At 39.2% G+C, this 23,623-nt stretch overlaps 2 protein-coding genes across 2 annotated transcripts in view; both read left to right on the forward strand.

Moving 5' to 3' along the window:
* oca2 (oculocutaneous albinism II) overlaps positions 1 to 4,668 on the forward strand; it is a 185,120-nt gene extending 180,452 nt beyond the window's left edge. Inside the window, exon 24 of the mRNA XM_061977567.1 lies at positions 1,171 to 4,668. Within this exon, the coding sequence (XP_061833551.1) occupies positions 1,171 to 1,258 (88 nt within the window). The 3' untranslated portion in view covers positions 1,259 to 4,668. The remainder of the gene's footprint in view (positions 1 to 1,170) is intronic.
* Positions 4,669 to 14,993: 10,325 nt separating this feature from the next.
* On the forward strand, positions 14,994 to 22,887 carry LOC140679554 (uncharacterized). The gene is made up of 3 exons (XM_072915147.1): positions 14,994 to 15,397; positions 15,482 to 18,348; positions 22,870 to 22,887. The coding sequence occupies exons 2-3, from the start codon at positions 16,402 to 16,404 to the stop codon at positions 22,885 to 22,887; spliced, it is 1,965 nt and encodes a 654-aa protein (XP_072771248.1). The 5' UTR covers positions 14,994 to 15,397; positions 15,482 to 16,401.
* The last annotated feature ends 736 nt before the right edge of the window (positions 22,888 to 23,623 follow it).

Consider the following 23,623-nt stretch of genomic DNA (forward strand, 5'->3'; position numbering starts at 1 on the left):
ATAAGTTGGTGTATTACCTGATTGTGATGACTTGCATTGATTGGAATCAGACAGTGGTGATGATAACGTCCGCATTTTCGAATGGAGGAGAAAAAAAGTCCTTCTTTCTGTCCAATACCACATGAAAGTGGTTGGTTTTTGGCATCTTATTTGTCCAGCTTCCGTACTCCTTTGTATACACTTTACAAGAAATACATTGTCGGCAAACTCCGTAGCTTGCTAGCTTGTGCACGCCAGCTTTCTGAGACTCTTGTTTTGTTAGCGCAACTGTGCAACTGTGGTCGGTCTTTGGAGTTTTGACGACAGGTACGGCGCCAGAGTCTGTTGAAATAAAGTGTTTCTCGCCTTCCAGTCGGTAATTTTAATGAGCTGGCAGCAGCCAGCGTCATCTCAGAAGACCCTCGGGTGCGGTGAATGTCAATCAAGTGACGAAAGTGACGTCATAGTGAAGATTTATGATCGCTCATTTTTAGGACTATTTTTTTAATGCCTGGCTGGTGATCGACTGACACACCCTCCGAGATCGACCGGTAGATCGCGATCGACGTAATGAGCACCCCTGGTGTACAGTGTGTATTGTCTACGGTGTGTATTGTGTAGTATGTGTATTGTGTACCGTATGTCTTGTGTATTGTGTGTATGTTGTACAGTGTGTATTGTGTAGTGTGTATCGTGTGTGTATGTTGTACAGTGTGTATTGTGTAGTGTGTGTGTAGTGTGTACAGTATGTATTGTGTAGTGTGTGTGTATTGTGTAGTATGTGTATTGTGTACCGTATGTCTTGTGTAGTGTGGGTGTATGTTGTATTGTGTGTATCGTGTAGTGTGTGTGTATGTTGTACAGTGTGTATTGTGTGTAGTGTGTACAGTGTGTATTGTGTAGTGTGTGTTTATGTTGTACAGTGTGTATTGTGTCCAGTGTGTATTGTGTCCAGTGTGTATTGTTTAGTGTGTGTACAGTGTGTATTATGTAGTGTGATGTATCGTGTACGGTGTGTATTGCGTACTGTGTGTATTGTGTAGTGTGTGTGTGTATTGTGTACAGTGTGTATTGTGTATGTATAGCGTAGTGTGTGTGTGTGTATTGTGTACAGTGTGTATTGTGTACAGTGTGTATTGTGTAGGATGTGTGTAGTGTGTACTGACGGTAGTTTCCTCCCTGGACTGACAGGTTGGGTTTCCCCATGATGGTAACCACCTGCATGATGGCCATGTGCTACCTGCTGGCCACTCACATAGGACTGGGATGGAACATGTGATCACTGGGATGGAACATGTGATCAACAACAACAACTACTTTATCATCGCTGAAAGACACAAACAGAACTTTTCCAGTGTTGGCCAGAAAGTCCAAGTGAAGAAACTCTGCTGCTCCAGTAGAAACCTCCTTCATCTTCATGGTGAGACACACACCAGGACACTTTTTGCTGCACTGAGAACTCTGACACACGCACGCCCCGCCCACTTTTGGCCGGTTCCAGGCCCTGTCATTGGTTCTTTGGCGTCACGTGACGGTAGAGAGCCTTATTAGTGAAGAATATCTTAGATTAGATTAACACTTGTCAGTGAAGCTGGCAGGGAGCGTCAACAACACACACACACACACACACACACACACGCACGCACACACACACGTTCTTGTATTTGTCACCTTCTTGAGCCCTGTGAAAAATGCCTACCTCTTCAGGACCACCCTTTCTAGATATAAAAAGATTTGTATTTACAACATTAATAATATATACATACTATGTAAATATAAAAAGCTTGTTGTGAAAAATGATTTGGAATTTCACAAGAAAAAGGTCACAATTTCACAAGAAAAACATAGAATTTTAGCGGTGTTATAATAAAAGTCGTAATTCTACTCAACGCAAGTCAAAATTTTACAAGAAAAACTGAACATTTGTGCAATATTATGATAAAAGTTGGAATTTTACTAAATAACAGTTTTAAAAGAAAAGCTTAAAATTTTGGCAATTTTATGAAAAGAGTCGTAATTTTACTCAACAAAAGTCACAATTTTATAGGAAAACTTAAACCTTTTGGCAATATTATAATAATAATAATCTGAATTTTACAAAAAAATTCACTATTTCACAAGAACAACAAAAAAGTTGGCAATATTGTGATAAAAGTCGTAATTTTACTCAACGCAAGTCAAAATTTTACAAGAAAAACTGAACATTTGTGCAATATTATGATAAAAGTTGGAATTTTACTCAATAACAATCGCACTTTTACAAGAAAAGCTTAACATTTTGGCAATTTTATGAAAAGAGTCGTAATTTCACTCGACAAAAGTCACAATTTATAAGAAAACTTAAAAATGTTGGCAATATTATAATAACAATTGGAATTTTACTTGGCAAAATTATGACAAAAGTCATCATTTTGCGCAAAAAAGTCACTATTTTACAAAAACAACAAAAAAGTTGGCAATTTTGTGATAAAAGTCATAATTTTACTCAACGCAAGTCAAAATTTTACAAGAAAAACTGAACATTTGTGCAATATTATGATAAAAGTTGGAATTTGACTAAATAACAGTTTTACAAGAAAAGCTTAACATTTTGGCAATTTTATGAAAAGAGTCGTAATTTTACACAACAAAAGTCACAATTTTATAAGAAAACTTAAACATTTTGGCAATATTATAATAATAATCGGAATTTTACAAAAAATGTCACTATTTTACAAGAACAACAAAAAAGTTGGCAATATTGTGATAAAAGTCGTAATTTTACTCAACGCAAGTCAAAATTTTACAAGAAAAACTGAAGATTTGTGCAATATTATGATAAAAGTTGGAATTTTACTCAATAACAATCGCACTTTTACAAGAAAAGCTTAACATTTTGGCAATTTTATAAAAAGAGTCGGAATTTTACTCGACAAAAGTCACAATTTATAAGAAAACTTTAAAATTTTGGCAATTTTATAAAAAGAGTCGGAATTTTACTCGACAAAAGTCACAATTTATAAGAAAACTTTAAAATTTTGGCAATATTATAATAACAATTGGAATTTTACTTGGCAAAATTATGACCAAGTCATCATTTTGCGCAAAAAATGTCACTATTTTACAAGAACAACAAAAAAGTTGGCAATATTGTGATAAAAGTTGTAATTTTACTCAACGCAAGTCAAAATTTTACAAGAAAAACTGAACATTTGTGCAATATTATGATAAAAGTTGGAATTTTACTCAATAACAATCGCACTTTTACAAGAAAAGCTTAACATTTTGGCAATTTTATGAAAAGAGTCGTAATTTTACTCGACAAAAGTCACAATTTATAAGAAAACTTAAAAATGTTGGCAATATTATAATAACAATTGGAATTTTACTTGGCAAAATTATGACAAAAGTCATCATTTTGCGCAAAAAAGTCACTATTTTACAAAAACAACAAAAAAGTTGGCAATTTTGTGATAAAAGTCATAATTTTACTCAACGCAAGTCAAAATTTTACAAGAAAAACTGAACATTTGTGCAATATTATGATAAAAGTTGGAATTTGACTAAATAACAGTTTTACAAGAAAAGCTTAACATTTTGGCAATTTTATGAAAAGAGTCGTAATTTTACACAACAAAAGTCACAATTTTATAAGAAAACTTAAACATTTTGGCAATATTATAATAATAATCGGAATTTTACAAAAAATTTCACTATTTTACAAGAACAACAAAAAAGTTGGCAATATTGTGATAAAAGTCGTAATTTTACTCAACGCAAGTCAAAATTTTACAAGAAAAACTGAAGATTTGTGCAATATTATGATAAAAGTTGGAATTTTACTCAATAACAATCGCACTTTTACAAGAAAAGCTTAACATTTTGGCAATTTTATAAAAAGAGTCGGAATTTTACTCGACAAAAGTCACAATTTATAAGAAAACTTTAAAATTTTGGCAATTTTATAAAAAGAGTCGGAATTTTACTCGACAAAAGTCACAATTTATAAGAAAACTTTAAAATTTTGGCAATATTATAATAACAATTGGAATTTTACTTGGCAAAATTATGACCAAGTCATCATTTTGCGCAAAAAATGTCACTATTTTACAAGAACAACAAAAAAGTTGGCAATATTGTGATAAAAGTTGTAATTTTACTCAACGCAAGTCAAAATTTTACAAGAAAAACTGAACGTTTGTGCAATATTATGATAAAAGTTGGAATTTTACTAAATAACAATCGCACTTTTACAAGAAAAGCTTAAAATGTTGGCAATTTTATGAAAAGAGTCGTAATTTTACTCAACAAAAGTCACAATTTTATAAGAAAACTTAAACATTTTGGCAATATTATAATAATAATCGGAATTTTACAAAAAATGTCACTATTTTACAAGAACAACGAAAAAGTTTGCAATATTGTGATAAAAGTCGTAATTTTACTCAACGCAAGTCAAAATTTTACAAGAAAAACTGAACATTTGTGCAATATTATGATAAAAGTTGGAATTTTACTCAATAACAATCGCACTTTTACAAGAAAAGCTTAACATTTTGGCAATTTTATGAAAAGAGTCGTAATTTTACTCGACAAAAGTCACAATTTATAAGAAAACTTAAAAATGTTGGCAATATTATAATAACAATTGGAATTTTACTTGGCAAAATTATGACAAAAGTCATCATTTTGCGCAAAAAAGTCACTATTTTACAAAAACAACAAAAAAGTTGGCAATTTTGTGATAGTCATAATTTTACTCAACGCAAGTCAAAATTTTACAAGAAAAACTGAACATTTGTGCAATATTATGATAAAAGTTGGAATTTGACTAAATAACAGTTTTACAAGAAAAGCTTAACATTTTGGCAATTTTATGAAAAGAGTCGTAATTTTACACAACAAAAGTCACAATTTTATAAGAAAACTTAAACATTTTGGCAATATTATAATAATAATCGGAATTTTACAAAAAATTTCACTATTTTACAAGAACAACAAAAAAGTTGGCAATATTGTGATAAAAGTCGTAATTTTACTCAACGCAAGTCAAAATTTTACAAGAAAAACTGAAGATTTGTGCAATATTATGATAAAAGTTGGAATTTTACTCAATAACAATCGCACTTTTACAAGAAAAGCTTAACATTTTGGCAATTTTATAAAAAGAGTCGGAATTTTACTCGACAAAAGTCACAATTTATAAGAAAACTTTAAAATTTTGGCAATTTTATAAAAAGAGTCGGAATTTTACTCGACAAAAGTCACAATTTATAAGAAAACTTTAAAATTTTGGCAATATTATAATAACAATTGGAATTTTACTTGGCAAAATTATGACCAAGTCATCATTTTGCGCAAAAAATGTCACTATTTTACAAGAACAACAAAAAAGTTGGCAATATTGTGATAAAAGTTGTAATTTTACTCAACGCAAGTCAAAATTTTACAAGAAAAACTGAACGTTTGTGCAATATTATGATAAAAGTTGGAATTTTACTAAATAACAATCGCACTTTTACAAGAAAAGCTTAAAATGTTGGCAATTTTATGAAAAGAGTCGTAATTTTACTCAACAAAAGTCACAATTTTATAAGAAAACTTAAACATTTTGGCAATATTATAATAATAATCGGAATTTTACAAAAAATGTCACTATTTTACAAGAACAACGAAAAAGTTTGCAATATTGTGATAAAAGTCGTAATTTTACTCAACGCAAGTCAAAATTTTACAAGAAAAACTGAACATTTGTGCAATATTATGATAAAAGTTGGAATTTTACTCAATAACAATCGCACTTTTACAAGAAAAGCTTAACATTTTGGCAATTTTATGAAAAGAGTCGTAATTTTACTCGACAAAAGTCACAATTTATAAGAAAACTTAAAAATGTTGGCAATATTATAATAACAATTGGAATTTTACTTGGCAAAATTATGACAAAAGTCATCATTTTGCGCAAAAAAGTCACTATTTTACAAAAACAACAAAAAAGTTGGCAATTTTGTGATAGTCATAATTTTACTCAACGCAAGTCAAAATTTTACAAGAAAAACTGAACATTTGTGCAATATTATGATAAAAGTTGGAATTTGACTAAATAACAGTTTTACAAGAAAAGCTTAACATTTTGGCAATTTTATGAAAAGAGTCGTAATTTTACACAACAAAAGTCACAATTTTATAAGAAAACTTAAACATTTTGGCAATATTATAATAATAATCGGAATTTTACAAAAAATGTCACTATTTTACAAGAACAACAAAAAAGTTGGCAATATTGTGATAAAAGTCGTAATTTTACTCAACGCAAGTCAAAATTTTACAAGAAAAACTGAAGATTTGTGCAATATTATGATAAAAGTTGGAATTTTACTCAATAACAATCGCACTTTTACAAGAAAAGCTTAACATTTTGGCAATTGTATGAAAAGAGTCGTAATTTTACTCGACAAAAGTCACAATTTATAAGAAAACTTAAAAATGTTGGCAATATTATAATAATAATAATTGGAATTTTGCTTGGCAAAATTATGACCAAAGTCATAATTTTGCGCAAAAAAGTCACTATTTTACAAAAACAACAAAAAAGTTGGCAATATTGTGGTAAAAGTCATAATTTACTCAACGCAAGTCAAAATCTTACAAGAAAAACTGAACATTTGTGCAATATTATGATAAAAGTTGGAATTTGACTAAATAGCAGTTTTACAAGAAAAGCTTAAAATTTTGGCAATTTTATGAAATGAGTCGTAATTTTACACAACAAAAGTCACAATCTTATAAGGAAACTTAAACATTTTGGCAATATTATAATAATAATCGGAATTTTACAAAAAATTTCACTATTTTACAAAAACAACAAAAAAGTTGGCAATATTGTGATAAAAGTCGTAATTTCACTCAACGCAAGTCAAAATTTTACAAGAAAAACTGAACATTTGTGCAATATTATGATAAAAGTTGGAATTTTACTCAATAACAATTGCATTTTTACAAGAAAAGCTTAACATTTTGGCAATTGTATGAAAAGAGTCGTAATTTTACTCGACAAAAGTCACAATTTATAAGAAAACTTAAAAATGTTGGCAATATTATAATAATAATTGGAATTTTGCTTGGCAAAATTATGACCAAAGTCATAATTTTGCGCAAAAAAGTCACTATTTTACAAGAACAACAAAAAAGTTGGCAATATTGTGGTAAAAGTCATAATTTACTCAACGCAAGTCAAAATTTTACAAGAAAAACTGAACATTTGTGCAATATTATGATAAAAGTTGGAATTTGACTAAATAGCAGTTTTACAAGAAAAGCTTAAAATTTTGGCAATTTTATGAAATGAGTCGTAATTTTACACAACAAAAGTCACAATCTTATAAGGAAACTTAAACATTTTGGCAATATTATAATAATAATCGGAATTTTACAAAAAATTTCACTATTTTACAAAAACAACAAAAAAGTTGGCAATATTGTGATAAAAGTCGTAATTTCACTCAACGCAAGTCAAAATTTTACAAGAAAAACTGAACATTTGTGCAATATTATGATAAAAGTTGGAATTTTACTCAATAACAATTGCATTTTTACAAGAAAAGCTTAACATTTTGGCAATTGTATGAAAAGAGTCGTAATTTTACTCGACAAAAGTCACAATTTATAAGAAAACTTAAAAATGTTGGCAATATTATAATAATAATTGGAATTTTGCTTGGCAAAATTATGACCAAAGTCATAATTTTGCGCAAAAAAGTCACTATTTTACAAGAACAACAAAAAAGTTGGCAATATTGTGGTAAAAGTCATAATTTACTCAACGCAAGTCAAAATTTTACAAGAAAAACTGAACATTTGTGCAATATTATGATAAAAGTTGGAATTTGACTAAATAGCAGTTTTACAAGAAAAGCTTAAAATTTTGGCAATTTTATGAAATGAGTCGTAATTTTACACAACAAAAGTCACAATCTTATAAGGAAACTTAAACATTTTGGCAATATTATAATAATAATCGGAATTTTACAAAAAATTTCACTATTTTACAAAAACAACAAAAAAGTTGGCAATATTGTGATAAAAGTCGTAATTTCACTCAACGCAAGTCAAAATTTTACAAGAAAAACTGAACATTTGTGCAATATTATGATAAAAGTTGGAATTTTACTCAATAACAATCGCACTTTTACAAGAAAAGCTTAACATTTTGGCAATTTTTTGAAAAGAGTCGTAATTTTACGCGACATAAGTCACAATTTATAAGAAAACTTCAAAATGTTGGCAATATTATAATAATAATTGGAATTTTACTTGGCAAAATTATGACTTTGGTCATAATTTTGCTCAAAAAATGTCACTATTTTACAAGAACAACAAAAAAGTTGGCAATATTGTGATAAAAGTCGTAATTGTACTCAACGCAAGTCAAAATTTTACAAGAAAAATTTAACATTTGTGCAATATTATGATAAAAGTTGGAATTTTACTAAATAACAGTTTTATAAGAAAAGCTTAACATTTTGGCAATTTTATGAAAAGTCGTAATTTTACTCAACAAAAGTCCCAATTTTATAAGAAAACTTAAACATTTTGGCAATATTATAATAATAATCGGAATTTTACAAAAAATTTCACTATTTTACAAGAACAACAAAAAAGTTGGCAATATTGTGATAAAAGTCGTAATTTCACTCAACGCAAGTCAAAATTTTACAAGAAAAACTGAACATTTGTGCAATATTATGATAAAAGTTGGAATTTTACTCAATAACAATCGCACTTTTACAAGAAAAGCTTAACATTTTGGCAATTTTTTGAAAAGAGTCGTAATTTTACGCGACATAAGTCACAATTTATAAGAAAACTTCAAAATGTTGGCAATATTATAATAATAATTGGAATTTTACTTGGCAAAATTATGACTTTGGTCATAATTTTGCTCAAAAAATGTCACTATTTTACAAGAACAACAAAAAAGTTGGCAATATTGTGATAAAAGTCGTAATTGTACTCAACGCAAGTCAAAATTTTACAAGAAAAATTTAACATTTGTGCAATATTATGATAAAAGTTGGAATTTTACTAAATAACAGTTTTATAAGAAAAGCTTAACATTTTGGCAATTTTATGAAAAGTCGTAATTTTACTCAACAAAAGTCCCAATTTTATAAGAAAACTTAAACATTTTGGCAATATTATAATAATAATCGGAATTTTACAAAAAATTTCACTATTTTACAAGAACAACAAAAAAGTTGGCAATATTGTGATAAAAGTCGTAATTTCACTCAACGCAAGTCAAAATTTTACAAGAAAAACTGAACATTCGTGCAATATTATGATAAAAGTTGGAATTTTACTCAATAACAATCGCACTTTTACAAGAAAAGTTTAACACTTTGGCAATTTTATGAAAAGAGTCGTAATTTTACTCGACAAAAGTCACAATTTATAAGAAAACTTAAAAATGTTGGCAATATTATAATAATAATTGGAATTTTACTTGGCAAAATTATGACCAAAATCATCATTTTGCGCAAAAGATTTCACTATTTACAAGAACAACAAAAAAGTTGGCAATATTGTGATAAAAGTCGTAATTTTACTCAACGCAAGTCAAAATTTTACAAGAAAAACTGAACATTTGTGCAATATTATGATAAAAGTTGGAATTTTACTCAATAACAGTCGCATTTTTACAAGAAAGGCTTAAAATTTTGGCAATTTTATGAAAATAGTCCTAATTTTACTCGACAAAAGTCACAATTTATAAGAAAACTTAAACATTGAGTATTATAATGATAATCGGAATTTTACTTGGCAAAATGATGACCAAAGTCATCATTTTGCACAACTATTTTACAACAACAACAAAAAGTTGGCAATATTGTGATAAAATTCTGAATTTTATATGACAGATGTCACCAGTTTGCATTAAAAAAGTAATAATTTTACAAGAAAATATTGCAATATTACAGAAACAGAAGGAATATGAGAAATTGTTCCCAATTTTATAAGAAAAAAGTCGACACATTGTGACTGCTTTTAGTTCATTTTTCTTATTTAGGGACCAAGTCCCTTAGGGACCGAGGACCCTATTGTATTTCTAGCGTTTTATTATTATACCACCGCCTCTTTGAGCTGTAATTTGACCCCCTTAACCTGCTTCAAAACTCACCAAATTGGACACACACATCAGGACTGGCGAAAATTGAGATCTAATCAAAAAACCAAACCCCAAAACTCAAAATTGCGCTCTAGCGCCCCCTAGGAAGAAAACACAGACAAAACTGCCTGTAACTCCCAGTAGGAATGTCGTAGAGACATGAATCAAAAACCTTTATGTCGGTCTCACTTAGACTAACAACCCCCAGCAAAAATCAACAGGAAGTTTGCAATTCCCCCTTCAAAACAAAAGTTGAGTAAAAACAGTCACCTATTTTCAAACATTATCTCCTCTGAGCGCGTTTGTCGTGTCGGCTTCAAATTAGCACAGGAGAGAGATTGAACCCTTCTGATTAAAAGTTGATGAAAGAGTTTTAATTACTGCTCCGGTTTGGATGTTATGAGCGCTCAAAGTCGGTGCCGTCCATCGCTGCTTGCAGCTTTAATTTTTGTTTGTAATTGGTTTTTAATCTTCATTACTTACTTCAAGTTATGACAGTATGTCCCTATATATGCCCTGTGATGAGGGGGCGACTTGTCCAGGGTGTACCCCGCCTTCCGCCCGATTGTAGGCTCCAGCGCCCCCCCCGAAGGGAATAAGCGGTAGAAAATGGATGGATGGGTCCCTATATGCATATATATGTTTTTATTTTTATAAAATGTGGCCAAAGGAGGCGCATTGCAATTTCTTACACACACTTGTTATTTCATATGTTGACCAGAAGGGGAGCACTTTTAAAAGCGACACACAGTCAATTTGAAAAATTCCTCCTTTTTGGGACCACCCTCATTTTGATAGATGTCACCACCAGGGGCGCTAATGAGACATTCTCTATTAGATGCAATGTGATTGGGACCATGATTTATGTCCTCACTTGTTCAATATGGAAGATACTTTTCCTTCTTCACGTCTCAAGAAGGGTAGAGATACAAGAACACACACACACACACACACACACACACACACACACACACACACACACACACACACACACACACACACACACACACACACACACACACACAGTCCGTTTGCTCCCCTTAGTACGCTTCACTTGGTCAGGAGTGAACGCACTGAACTAATGCCATCCGATATTGATATCGCATATTTCTCTATCAGCAAAAGTACAAGACAGTGATATCATGTGCAGTGCAAGCAGTCATGCTGCGTGCCATGTGTGTGTGATAGCATGTGCGACACGGTCCTGCAGCATGTTTACTTGCGTGATGTCATGTGCGATACAAGCGGCCATGCAGCATGTTTACTCGTGTGATATCATGTGCGATGCAAGCAGGCGTGTGGTGTATTTACTTGTGAGCGATACAAGCAGTCCTGTAGTGTGTTTACCTGTGTGGTATATCGTGTGCGATACAAGCAGTCATTCAGCATGATTACTTGTGTGATATCATGTGCGATACAAGCCGTCCTGTAGTGTGTTTACCTGTGTGCTATATCATGTGCGATGCAAGCAGTCATTCAGCATGATCACTTGTGTGATATCATGTGCGATACAAGCGGTCCTGCAGACCGTTTACTTGTGTGTAATACCATGTGCGATACAAGCAGTCCCGCAGTGTTACTTGTGTGTGATATCATGTGCGATACAAGCAGTCATTCAGCCGGATTACTTGTGTTATATCATGTGCGATGCAAGCAGTCCTGCAGACTGTTTACTTGTGTGTGATATCATGTGCGATACAAGCAGTCCTGCAGTGTTACTTGTGTGTGATATCATGTGCGATACAAGCAGTCCTGCAGACGGTTTACTTGTGTGTGATATCATGTGCGATACAAGCAGTCATGCAGTATTATTTGTGTGTATCATGTGTGATACAAGCAGTCCTGCAGTATTACTTGTGTGATATCATGTACGATACAAACACTCCTACAGTGTGTTTGCTTGTGTGTGGTATCATGTGCGATACAAGCGGTCCTGCAGAGTGTTTACTTGTGTGATATCATGTGCGATACAAGCAGTGTGTGATATTATGTGCGATACAAGCAGTCCTACAGCGTGTTAACTTGTGTGTGATATCATGTGCGATACAAGCAGTCCTGCAGCGTGTAAGTAAACACGCTGCAGGACTGCTTGTATCGCACATGATATCATGTGTGATACAAGCAGTCCTGGAGCGTGTTTACTTGTGTGATATCATGTGCAATACAAGCAGTCGTTATGCGTGTTAACTTGTGTGTGATATCATGTGCGATACAAGGAGTCCTGCAGCGTGTTTACTTGTGTGATATCATGTGCGATACAAGCAGTCCTGCAGCGCGTTTACTTGTGTGTGATATCATTGTGCGATACAAGCAGTCCTGTAGCCTATTTACTTGTGTGCGATACAAGCAGTCCTGCACAGTGTTTACTTGTGTGTGATATCATGTGCAATACAAGCAGCCCTGCAGCGTGCTTACTTGTGTGTGATATCATGTGCGATACAAGCAGTCCTGCAGAGTGTTTACTTGTGTGTGATATCATGTGCGATACAAGCAGTCCTGCAGCGTGCTTACTTGTGTGTGATATCATGTGCGATACAAGCAGTCCTGCAGCGTGCTTACTTGTGTGTGATATCATGTGCGATACAAGCACTCCTGCAGAGTGTTTACTTGTCCTCCAATAAACAAACCATTTCTTCTATTTCATTAAAGTAATTTACAAAGGTAAACATGCTAGGCTATATTGCAGCTACACAACAGCTAAGCACAGAAGCCAGACATACGTAATAAGTGTAAAACAGCACATTTGTCAATACAAACAAGAAGTATGTAACTATAGTTGAAGATTACTTATAGTCTCCAAGGCAGAAGCGTATTAGAAAGTATTCAGTAACAAACGTGTCCGCATTGTTCTCTGTGTGACTCAATTGACTTAATTAAACATGCTCCAACGTTACAAACCACAAAATAATAAAAAAAAAATTTAGGATTAATGTTGATATCGTATCAGATTAATATTGGTATCGGCCAATACTCAAGGCTACAATATTGGTATCGTGCCAGTCAGCTGTGCATGTTTGTCATGTGTTTGATTCTGTGAGATACTTCTTGATCCTACAAAATTCTCATCCACACACCGTTTTCAGGACATGTATCATGCCAAACAGTATGTAATGATATCATAGTATCATACGGCACAGTATCGGACTACAAGTGCGATTAGCGTAATAGCAATTCCACTCGCTCACTTCCGGCACGAGTGCAGGATGCACCGCCGAAAGAGACGATACAGTATTATCTGCTCTCGGATGCTACCCGGCGCTCGTTTGAGCACGCTGCAGCTGGTCCTGGATAGTCCCGCCCCTTAATGCTTCAACCAGTCAGGCGCAGGGTTCTCACGGGAATGAGGCACAAACACAACCCGTTGCATAACACCGAGTTGTTTTCTGGCAACAAGAGTCTCGCTCCAATCAGGCGAGTAGCGATCCGATACCAACACCCACCTTGGTATCGATATTTAGATGGTATCATCTTCTCACCGTGTCACAAGTACAACATTGTCTTTATTTATGTTCATGGAAGGGATTTTATAACTGATGAATGTGTGAACATGACAATAATTATGATGATAATAATGATGATAATGATAATATGTACGTGTTGTATTGTTGGCAGATGATTGAGGTCTTGTTGACTATGAAGGCCACACTTGCAATAAACAGACTCCTTGGAAGTCAGCTCAACTTTTTACTTTTTTTTTGTCCTGTCCAGCTTCTCAGGCAAATCATTGTTGATGTACGATACAAATACCAATAGAAATATCACTATTGATAATGAACGATACCAATAATTGACCTCTATTACAGTTGTTCAAATGCAACAATACATATACGTAATGATGACTTGAGATACGGAAGAATGCAGAAAAATGGAGGGGAAGAAAGAGAAGCAACCTACATTAACCTTGTAGATTGTTATAGTAACAATAGGTGAAGCTTTGTCAGTGTGCCATGTGTTGTATCCAGTTTACCCTAGGGCAACAATGTTAATATATGTCTGATGAAACGTGATTATGTGCATGAGTGTATGTATGTATATGTACAGTATGTGTATATGTATGTTTGTATGTACAATATATTTGACTCCCAGTATATGCGGGAGCTAGAGTACGGCCCCAGCCACCCAGAGAGCCCAACCCACCTGCTGTTTGTGGGTTGGGCCTGCTGGAACCAGGGACCACCGACCCTACGCAGCCAGGCCACCCAGCGACAGGAAAACTCAGAGCCCGGCCCACCGTGCCGCCCGGAAGAGCCAGCAGCAGGCCGCAGACAGACGCGCCCGGCAGAGGACAAGGCACGAGAGAAGCAGGGGACAGCCAGCCCTCAAGCCAGCGAGAGACCACATCCCACGCGGGCAGAAAGGCGGGATGCCCCGCCTTAGGGGCCCAGAGACTCCCCGTAACCAGACGGATGTTAGACAGCAACCGCTGCCTAACACTGTCTAACACCTAATCCACCCAAGTCGGCCGATGCAGGACCACCCAGCACGGGGCCACGAGAACCTCCCACCCCACCCGCAGGGACCCCAACAATGGAGATGGAACAACCAGCAACTGCCCTGTTGAATCCTCCCCCTGAGGGAGGGGGAAAAAAATAAAAATAATAGTAAATAAAAATAAGAATAATGATTATAAAATAAAATACAAATAATAATAATTAAAAAAAAAAAAATATATATATATATATATATATATATATAAAAACTTTTTTTTTTAAAGACACACACACAAAAAAATTACAAAAATTATAGTAAATAAGAATAATAATAATGATAAAAAAAATAATAACAAAATAAAATATATAAAAAAATACATTAAAAAAAAGATCACAGACATGCTGACACACAAAAATAATAATTAAAAATTAAAAAAATAATAGTAAATAAGAATAAGAATAATGATTACAAAATAAAATACAAAAAATAATAATAATAATTAAAAAAAAAAAATTAAATAATTGTTTTTTTAAATAAATTAAAAGATCACAGACACGCTGACACACAAGGTCACTACCCCAGCAGCTGGCTGACTTGCAGCACCGCTGAATACCTTGCAGCACCAAGCTGTCACGACGCCGGCTCGAACCCGCTTTTCTCCGGCAGCTGGGTCTGCCAGCACCTCCGTTGGCAGCGCGCCGAGACACGCCCCTGGTCGCGCTGGCCGCCGGCATGTGGGCGATCATCAATCTGCACACCTGGGACTGATGAGGGCGAACTGTATAAAAACCAGTGGACCCAAGGATCCTGGCCAGAACGTAGCAATCTTCTGTTGGTACCGTAAGCGATGTCCTTGCTCTAAGCAAACTCTCTCTCTTTTTGTGTTTTCCCCCTCCGAGTTTCATTGTCCTGTTGTTCCTGCAGGAAATCCCCGTTCCTGCGTGGCGAGCGGTGCGTCTCGTCTTCCTCGTTTTTCGTCTCTGGTTCTCTGGCTACCCCATTGGATCTCGACCTTTCACATGGACACGGACCTTCTTCGCCCCGCTTAGCCCCCGACTCTCTGCCTGCCCACGGACTGCCTTCCTGCTTTGTCCCTCCTCTCGCCCAACACATCACGGTAATACACAACAATTAATTACACACAGTCACGCACACACACCTTGGATCTAGTCAGACTCCATTTCCTCCTGTTTAATTTATATTATTGTTTGGTGATATTATTTATGGTTTATTATTATATATAATGTTATATGTACAGTATATATATAATAAATACATAGAGCTTTACTCCCCCTTGTGGTTCTGTGCCGTCACCTCCTCCTGCTAAACTTAACAGTGGGGACGAGACCCAGCAGGCCCCAACCAAGACGGGCACCCGGAAGGGATGGAATGAAGGCTGAAAGGTAAGAACATCTCCCATATAATCATGAATATTAATAACAATTGTTGTGTTAAAAACTAGAAAGACGACTCCACTTGATGAAACTTTATTATTCCACAGTGACAGAAAAGCAAAGCATCACGAATGCAGGAGAGGAGGAGATCAAACGTACATTTGTAGGATGCTGGAGGAAACAGGAAGTTGATTGACTTCCTGTTTCCTCCTCCAGCGTGAACATGGCGTCACCTTGTAATAGCGGAATAACCGTGGTCGTGAACTCTGGGGGGAAAGGCGGCGGACAGGAAGTTGGGAATGCATTGCAGTGCAAAGAGCTACAAAATAAAAGCATCCGTCGGTAACAGTAGTGCCGATGCTAGCTCGCGCACACTTGTATGTTCTCACCACAATAAAATACAAGATTAAATAATGTACTTTTATTTTAATCCACTTTAGTATCTTTAAGATGGCGGCGCGCACAGACGCAGCGGCTTACGGCTCTCCATTTCAGTGCTCTTTCTTCCTTCTTTTCTTCATGTTTTTTTTCCTTTTGTGCACCACCTGTACTGCAAACACCCGGTACACCCGCCAGTCACTCTTGGATATCGGTAACTCGCACCAGATATCTGTTTCGAGCGACTTTCACCACGAGCACAACATCCCAGATGACATAGCGAGAGCACAGGGCTCTCCGTGGTTTGTTGTCGGGTCTGGGAGACGGCGCAGACGGAGGAGGGAGAGGAAGCAGAAGCGTGGCCGCAGGTCCGGCGTCTTGCTCAGGCTTAGGAAACAACCCCACAAGCCACCTCTACCGAGCCTGTTCCTCTCTAATGCCAGATCCCTTGTACAGAAGATGGACGACCTGGAGTTACAACTTGCTGGAAACCGCTATGTTTGGGACTGTTGTGCTATGATTATCACCGAAACCTGGCTTCACCCGGAAATACCCGATGCTAGCATGCAGCTAGCCGGACGCACTCTGCTCCGCCGGGACAGAACTAAGGACTCCGGTAAGAGCAGAGGAGGGGGGCTCTGTATCTACGCGCATGAGAACTGGTGCAACAACGGGACAATCACTAAACAGCACTGTTGCCCGGACGTGGAGTACATGTCTGTTAGATGTCGGCCTTTTTTTCTCCCGAGAGAGCTGTCTGTTGTTATCATCACGGCTGTGTATATTCCACCGGACGCCAAAGTAAACACAGCGCTCTCTCTTCTGCTGAACACCGTCAACGAACAGCAGCGGGCCCACCCCGACGGTGTTCATATCATAGCAGGGGATTTTAATAAGGCCAATCTGAAGACTGTACTCCCTAAGTTCTACCAGCACGTGAAGTGTTCTACAAGGGGCAAGAACACCCTGGACCACGTGTATACCAACATAAAGCACGCGTACAGAGCTACACCCCTCCCCCAGCTTGGACAGTCAGACCATCTTTCCCTCCTGCTCTCTCCTACCTACACCCCCATCAGACGCCAGGCCAGGCCTATCACAAAGACTGTTATGACCTGGCCTGACGATGCACTCCCCAAACTTCAGGACTGCTTCCAACACACAGACTGGGACCTCTTCCAACAACAGGAGCTGGAGACAGCCACAGGAACGGTGCTGGACTACATAAAGTTCTGCATCGGGAATGTGACTGTGGAAAAAACCAACCGGGTTTACCCCAACAAGAAACCCTGGATGACCAGCCAGGTCCGCACACTCCTCAGGGCCCGCGACGCAGCCTTCAGGTCAGGGGACAGGGCACTGTACAGTGTTGCTAGAGCCGACCTGAAGAGAGGGATTAAAAAAGCAAAGGCGGACCACAGGAGGTGCATAGAGTCCCATCTGTCCAGCAAAAACTCACGGGAGGTGTGGCGGGGCATTCATGACATCACGAACTTCAGAGGCTGCAATACGACAACTGCGGATCAGAGTGCGACACTGGCAGAGGAGCTTAACTGTTTCTTTGCCCGTTTCGAAACCCCCCAGCGACACTCATCTGCTCCAGCCCTGCCCCCGCCCCCACCGGGCTCCGGCGCCACTCCACTCACTGTACAGGAGCACAGTGTCAGACGAGTGCTCCTGGCTGTGAACCCCAGGAAGGCTACCGGACCAGACGGAGTACCTGGAAAGGTGCTCAGGACGTGCGCCCACCAGCTCGCTCCCCCCCTCACCAGGATCTTCAACCTCTCCCTGGCTCAGGCAGTCATCCCATCCTGCCTGAAGTCATCTACAATAATCCCGGTGCCGAAGAAGTCTCCCATCACCAGCCTGAATGATTACCGACCAGTGGCCCTCACTCCGGTAATCATGAAGTGCTTCGAGCGACTTGTTCTCCAGCACATCAAGGACCATATCCCTCCAGACTTCGACCCCCACCAGTTCGCATACCGGGCGAACAGGTCCACAGAGGATGCCATCGCTGTTGCTCTCCACTCTGCTCTGAACCACCTGGAGCAGCAGCAGAGCTACGTCCGGATGCTCTCTGTGGACTATAGCTCTGCCTTCAATACAATAATCCCGGACAGACTCTGCAATAAACTGGACACTCTTGGCCTCACCCCTCTCACAAACGCCTGGATAAGGGACTTCCTAACGGACCGACCCCAGAATGTGAGACTTGGCCCGCACCTCTCAACCTCCCGCACGCTGAGCATCGGCTCCCCACAGGGCTGTGTGCTGAGCCCCCTCCTCTACTGCCTTTACACCCATGACTGCAGTCCGGCCCACAGTGACAACCTTACCGTCAAGTTCGCCGACGATACCACAGTGGTCGGGCTCATCTCCAGGGGTGACGAGGCTGCCTACAGAGAGGAGGTCCTGAAGCTGACGGCCTGGTCTTCAGAGAACAACCTCGCTCTCAACACCAGCAAGACCAGAGAGATCATCGTCGACTTCAGGAGGAGCAGCACCGACCCTGCCCCCCTCTACATCAACGGCGAGCGTGTAGAGAGGGTCCACACCTTCAGGTACCTTGGAGTCCACATCTCTAATGACTTCTCCTGGACAGTCAACACCACATCAATCATCAAGAAGGCTCAGCAGCGGCTACACTTCCTTAGAGTCCTCGGGAAGTACAACCTGAAGCCTGACCTGCTGCTGACCTTCTACCGCTCGTCCATCGAGAGCCTGCTGACCTACTGTATTACGGTATGGTACGGCAGCTGCGCTGCAGCAGACAGGGAGAGGCTGCAAAGAGTGGTCAAGACGGCTCAGAAGATCATCGGCCGCCCTCTCCCCTCTCTGACGGACATCTACACCTCCCGCTGCCTCAACAGAGCCAGTGCCATCATCAAAGACAGCACCCACCCTGGCTCTGACCTGTTCCACCTGCTGCCCTCTGGGAAGCGCTACAGGTGCATTAAAACCAAAACAAACAGGCTAAAGAACAGCTTCTTCCCCAGGGCCATAACCATCCTGAACGGACTGCCCCATTGTCCCTCATAACTGCCTTCTCTTCGGTGCAATAACCCATTCCACCAACCACCCTGTTTTTGTTTTTGTTTTTTTCATGTATATATTCATTTCACACCATATTCATTGCACTTCTACATTTTTTATATTTTTATATATTTGCACATTGTTTTTCTAGCATGCACACATCGCACTGTATGGAATGGCCTCAATCTCGTTACCTTGCGTAATGACAATAAAGCTGATTCTGATTCTGATTCTGAAATAACGAGGTATGAGGGTTGAGTTTTTAGTTACCCCAAACCGTTAGGATCATGGTTTGGGTTGGTGGTAGTGTTAGACCCCAAACCGTTAAGATCATGGTTTGGGTTGGTGGTAGTGTTAGACCCCAAACCGTTAGGATCATGGTTTGGGTTGGTGGTAGTGTTAGACCCCAAACCGTTAGGATCATGGTTTGGGTTGGCGCTAGTGTTAGACCCCAAACCGTTAAGATCATGGTTTGGGTTGGTGCTAGTGTTAGACCCTAAACCGTTAGGATCATGGTTTGGGTTGGCGCTAGTGTTAGACCCCAAACCGTTAGGATCATGGTTTGGGTTGGGGCTAGTGTTGGACCCCAAACCGTTAAGATCATGGTTTGTGTTGGGGCTAGTGTTAGACCCCAAACCGTTAGGATCATGGTTTGGGTTGGTGGTAGTGTTGGACCCCAAACCGTTAGGATCATGGTTTGGGTTGGCGCTAGTGTTAGACCCCAAACCGTTAAGATCATGGTTTGGGTTGGTGCTAGTGTTAGACCCTAAACCGTTAGGATCATGGTTTGGGTTGGCGCTAGTGTTAGACCCCAAACCGTTAGGATCATGGTTTGGGTTGGGGCTAGTGTTAGACCCCAAACCGTTAAGATCATGGTTTGGGTTGGTGGTAGTGTTAGACCCTAAACCGTTAGGATCATGGTTTGGGTTGGCGCTAGTGTTAGACCCCAAACCGTTAGGATCATGGTTTGGGTTGGGGCTAGTGTTAGACCCCAAACCGTTAAGATCATGGTTTGGGTTGGTGGTAGTGTTAGACCCCAAACCGTTAGGATCATGGTTTGGGTTGGGGCTAGTGTTAGACCCCAAACCGTCAAGATCATGGTTTGGGTTGGTGGTAGTGTTAGACCCCAAACCGTTAGGATCATGGTTTGGGTTGGCGCTAGTGTTAGACCCCAAACCGTTAAGATCATGGTTTGGGTTGGTGCTAGTGTTAGACCCCAAACCGTTAAGATCATGGTTTGGGTTGGTGGTAGTGTTAGACCCCAAACCGTTAGGATCATGGTTTGGGTTGGGGCTAGTGTTAGACCCCAAACCGTTAAGATCATGGTTTGGGTTGGCGCTAGTGTTAGACCCCAAACCGTTAGGATCATGGTTTGGGTTGGGGCTAGTGTTAGACCCCAAACCGTTAAGATCATGGTTTGGGTTGGTGGTAGTGTTAGACCCCAAACCGTTAGGATCATGGTTTGTGTTGGGGCTATTGTTAGACCCCAAACCGTTAAGATCATGGTTTGGGTTGGTGGTAGTGTTAGACCCCAAACCGTTAGGATCATGGTTTGGGTTGGCGCTAGTGTTAGACCCCAAACCGTTAAGATCATGGTTTGGGTTGGTGCTAGTGTTAGACCCTAAACCGTTAGGATCATGGTTTGGGTTGGCGCTAGTGTTCGACCCCAAACCGTTAGGATCATGGTTTGGGTTGGGGCTAGTGTTAGACCCCAAACCGTTAAGATCATGGTTTGGGTTGGTGGTAGTGTTAGACCCCAAACCGTTAGGATCATGGTTTGGGTTGGGGCTAGTGTTAGACCCCAAACCGTTAAGATCATGGTTTGGGTTGGTGCTAGTGTTCGACCCCAAACCGCTAGGATCATGGTTTGGGTTGGGGCTAGTGTTAGACCCCAAACCGTTAAGATCATGGTTTGGGTTGGTGCTAGTGTTCGACCCCAAACCGCTAGGATCATGGTTTGGGTTGGTGCTAGTGTTAGACCCCAAACCGTTAAGATCACTGTTTGGGTTGGTGCTAGTGTTCGACCCCAAACCGCTAGGATCATGGTTTGGGTTGGGGCTAGTGTTAGACCCCAAACCGTTAGGATCATGGTTTGGGTTGGTGCTAGTGTTCGACCCCAAACTGTTAGGATCATGTTTTGGGTTGGGGCTAGTGTTAGACCCCAAACCGTTAAGATCATGGTTTGGGTTGGTGGTAGTGTTAGACCCCAAACCGTTAGGATCATGGTTTGCGTTGGGGCTAGTGTTAGACCCCAAACCGTTAAGATCATGGTTTGGGTTGGTGCTAGTGTTCGACCCCAAACCGCTAGGATCATGGTTTGGGTTGGGGCTAGTGTTAGACCCCAAACCGTTAAGATCATGGTTTGGGTTGGTGCTAGTGTTCGACCCCAAACCGCTAGGATCATGGTTTGGGTTGGTGCTAGTGTTAGACCCCAAACCGTTAAGATCATGGTTTGGGTTGGTGCTAGTGTTCGACCCCAAACCTCTAGGATCATGGTTTGGGTTGGTGCTAGTGTTAGACCCCAAACCGTTAAGATCATGGTTTGGGTTGGTGCTAGTGTTCGACCCCAAACCGCTAGGATCATGGTTTGGGTTGGGGCTAGTGTTAGACCCCAAACCGTTAGGATCATGGTTTGGGTTGGTGCTAGTGTTCGACCCCAAACTGTTAGGATCATGTTTTGGGTTGGGGCTAGTGTTCGACCCCAAACCGTTAGGGTCCTGGTTTGGGTTGGTGCTAGTGTTAGACCCCAAACCGTTAAGCTCATGGTTTGGGTTGGTGCTAGTGTTAGACCCCAAACCGTTAGGATCATGGTTTGGGTTGGCGCTAGTGTTAGACCCCAAACTGTTAGGATCATAGTTTGGGTTGGCGCTAGTGTTAGACCCCAAACTGTTAGGATCATGGTTTGGGTTGGCGCTAGTGTTAGACCCCAAACCGTTAGGATCATGGTTTGGGTTGGGGCTAGTGTTAGACCCCAAACCGTTAGGATCATTGTTTGGGTTGGGGCTAGTGTTAGACCCCAAACCGTTAGGATCATGGTTTGGGATGGAGCTAGTGTTAGACCCCAAACCGTTAGGATCATGGTTTGGGTTGGGGCTAGTGTTAGACCCCAAACCGTTAGGATCATGGTTTGGGTTGGTGCTAGTGTTAGACCCCAAACCGTTAGGATCATGTTTTGGGTTGGGGCTAGTGTTCGACCCCAAACCGTTAGGATCATGGTTTGGGTTGGTGCTAGTGTTCGACCCCAAACCGTTAGGGTCCTGGTTTGGGTTGGGGCTAGTGTTAGACCCCAAACCGTTAGGATCATGGTTTGGGTTGGTGCTAGTATTAGACCCCAAACCGTTAAGCTCATGTTTTGGTTTGGTGCTAGTGTTAGACCCCAAACCGTTAGGATCATGGTTTGGGTTGGCGCTAGTGTTCGACCTCAAACCGTTAGGGTCCTGGTTTGGGTTGGCGCTAGTGTTCGACCCCAAACCGTTCGTGTCTTGGTTTGTGTTCGCGTTTTAGGGGCCGTCTAAGAGATGAAACTAAGGTCTTGATTGGGGTAACTCTTGGGTTTTTGGTTAATGTTACACTATGTTCTGGTTAGGGCTAATGCTAGTGCTAAGGGACTTGATTAGGGTTTTGGTTGGAGTTAGTGTTGGAGTTTTTAAGGTATTGCTTAGGTTTAGGGTGGGTTGGGTTTCGTGTTAGTGCTGGGGTTGGAGTTAGTGTTAGACCCTAACCAAAACCCTAACAGTTAGTCTTGTTACAATAAGAGTGGTAGGGTTAGTTTGAAGAGTTAAAACTAACGTATTGGTTGGTGTTACTCTAGGTTTTGGTAAGAGTTAGTTTTAGGGCTGAGGTTGGTTAGTCTTGGGTTTTAGTTAGTGTTAGACTATGTTCTGGTTTGGGTTTTGGTTGGGGTAAGTGTTGGTTAGTTTTAGGGCTGGGACGAGAGTTAAAACTAGGGTCTTGGGTATGTTTCAGGTTAGGTTTGCAATTAGGGGTTATGAGTTAGACAAGGTTCTGGTTAGGGTATTGATTGGGTATATTGGTTGAAGTTAGTCTAAAGTTTTTGGTAAGTCGTAGATTATATCGAGTTAGGGTTTTGGTTGTGTTTAGTCTTTGGTTTTTAGTTAGTGTTCGACTCGGTTTTGTTTTGGGTTAGTATTGGGAGTGTTGTGTCTTGGTAGAGGTTAGTTTTAGGACTGGGACTAGTTTTAAAACTAGGGTCTTGGATATGTTTTAGGTTGGTTTAGATTTAGAGGTTATGGGTTAT

Source organism: Nerophis lumbriciformis, linkage group LG18 (genome assembly GCF_033978685.3).
Source record: "Nerophis lumbriciformis linkage group LG18, RoL_Nlum_v2.1, whole genome shotgun sequence".
Taxonomy (NCBI): domain Eukaryota; kingdom Metazoa; phylum Chordata; class Actinopteri; order Syngnathiformes; family Syngnathidae; genus Nerophis; species Nerophis lumbriciformis.

Bases quoted from the DNA above. Each gene is read 5' to 3' on its own strand.
- LOC140679554 (XM_072915147.1), top strand. From the start codon at position 16,402: ATGGCGGCGCGCACAGACGCAGCGGCTTACGGCTCTCCATTTCAGTGC.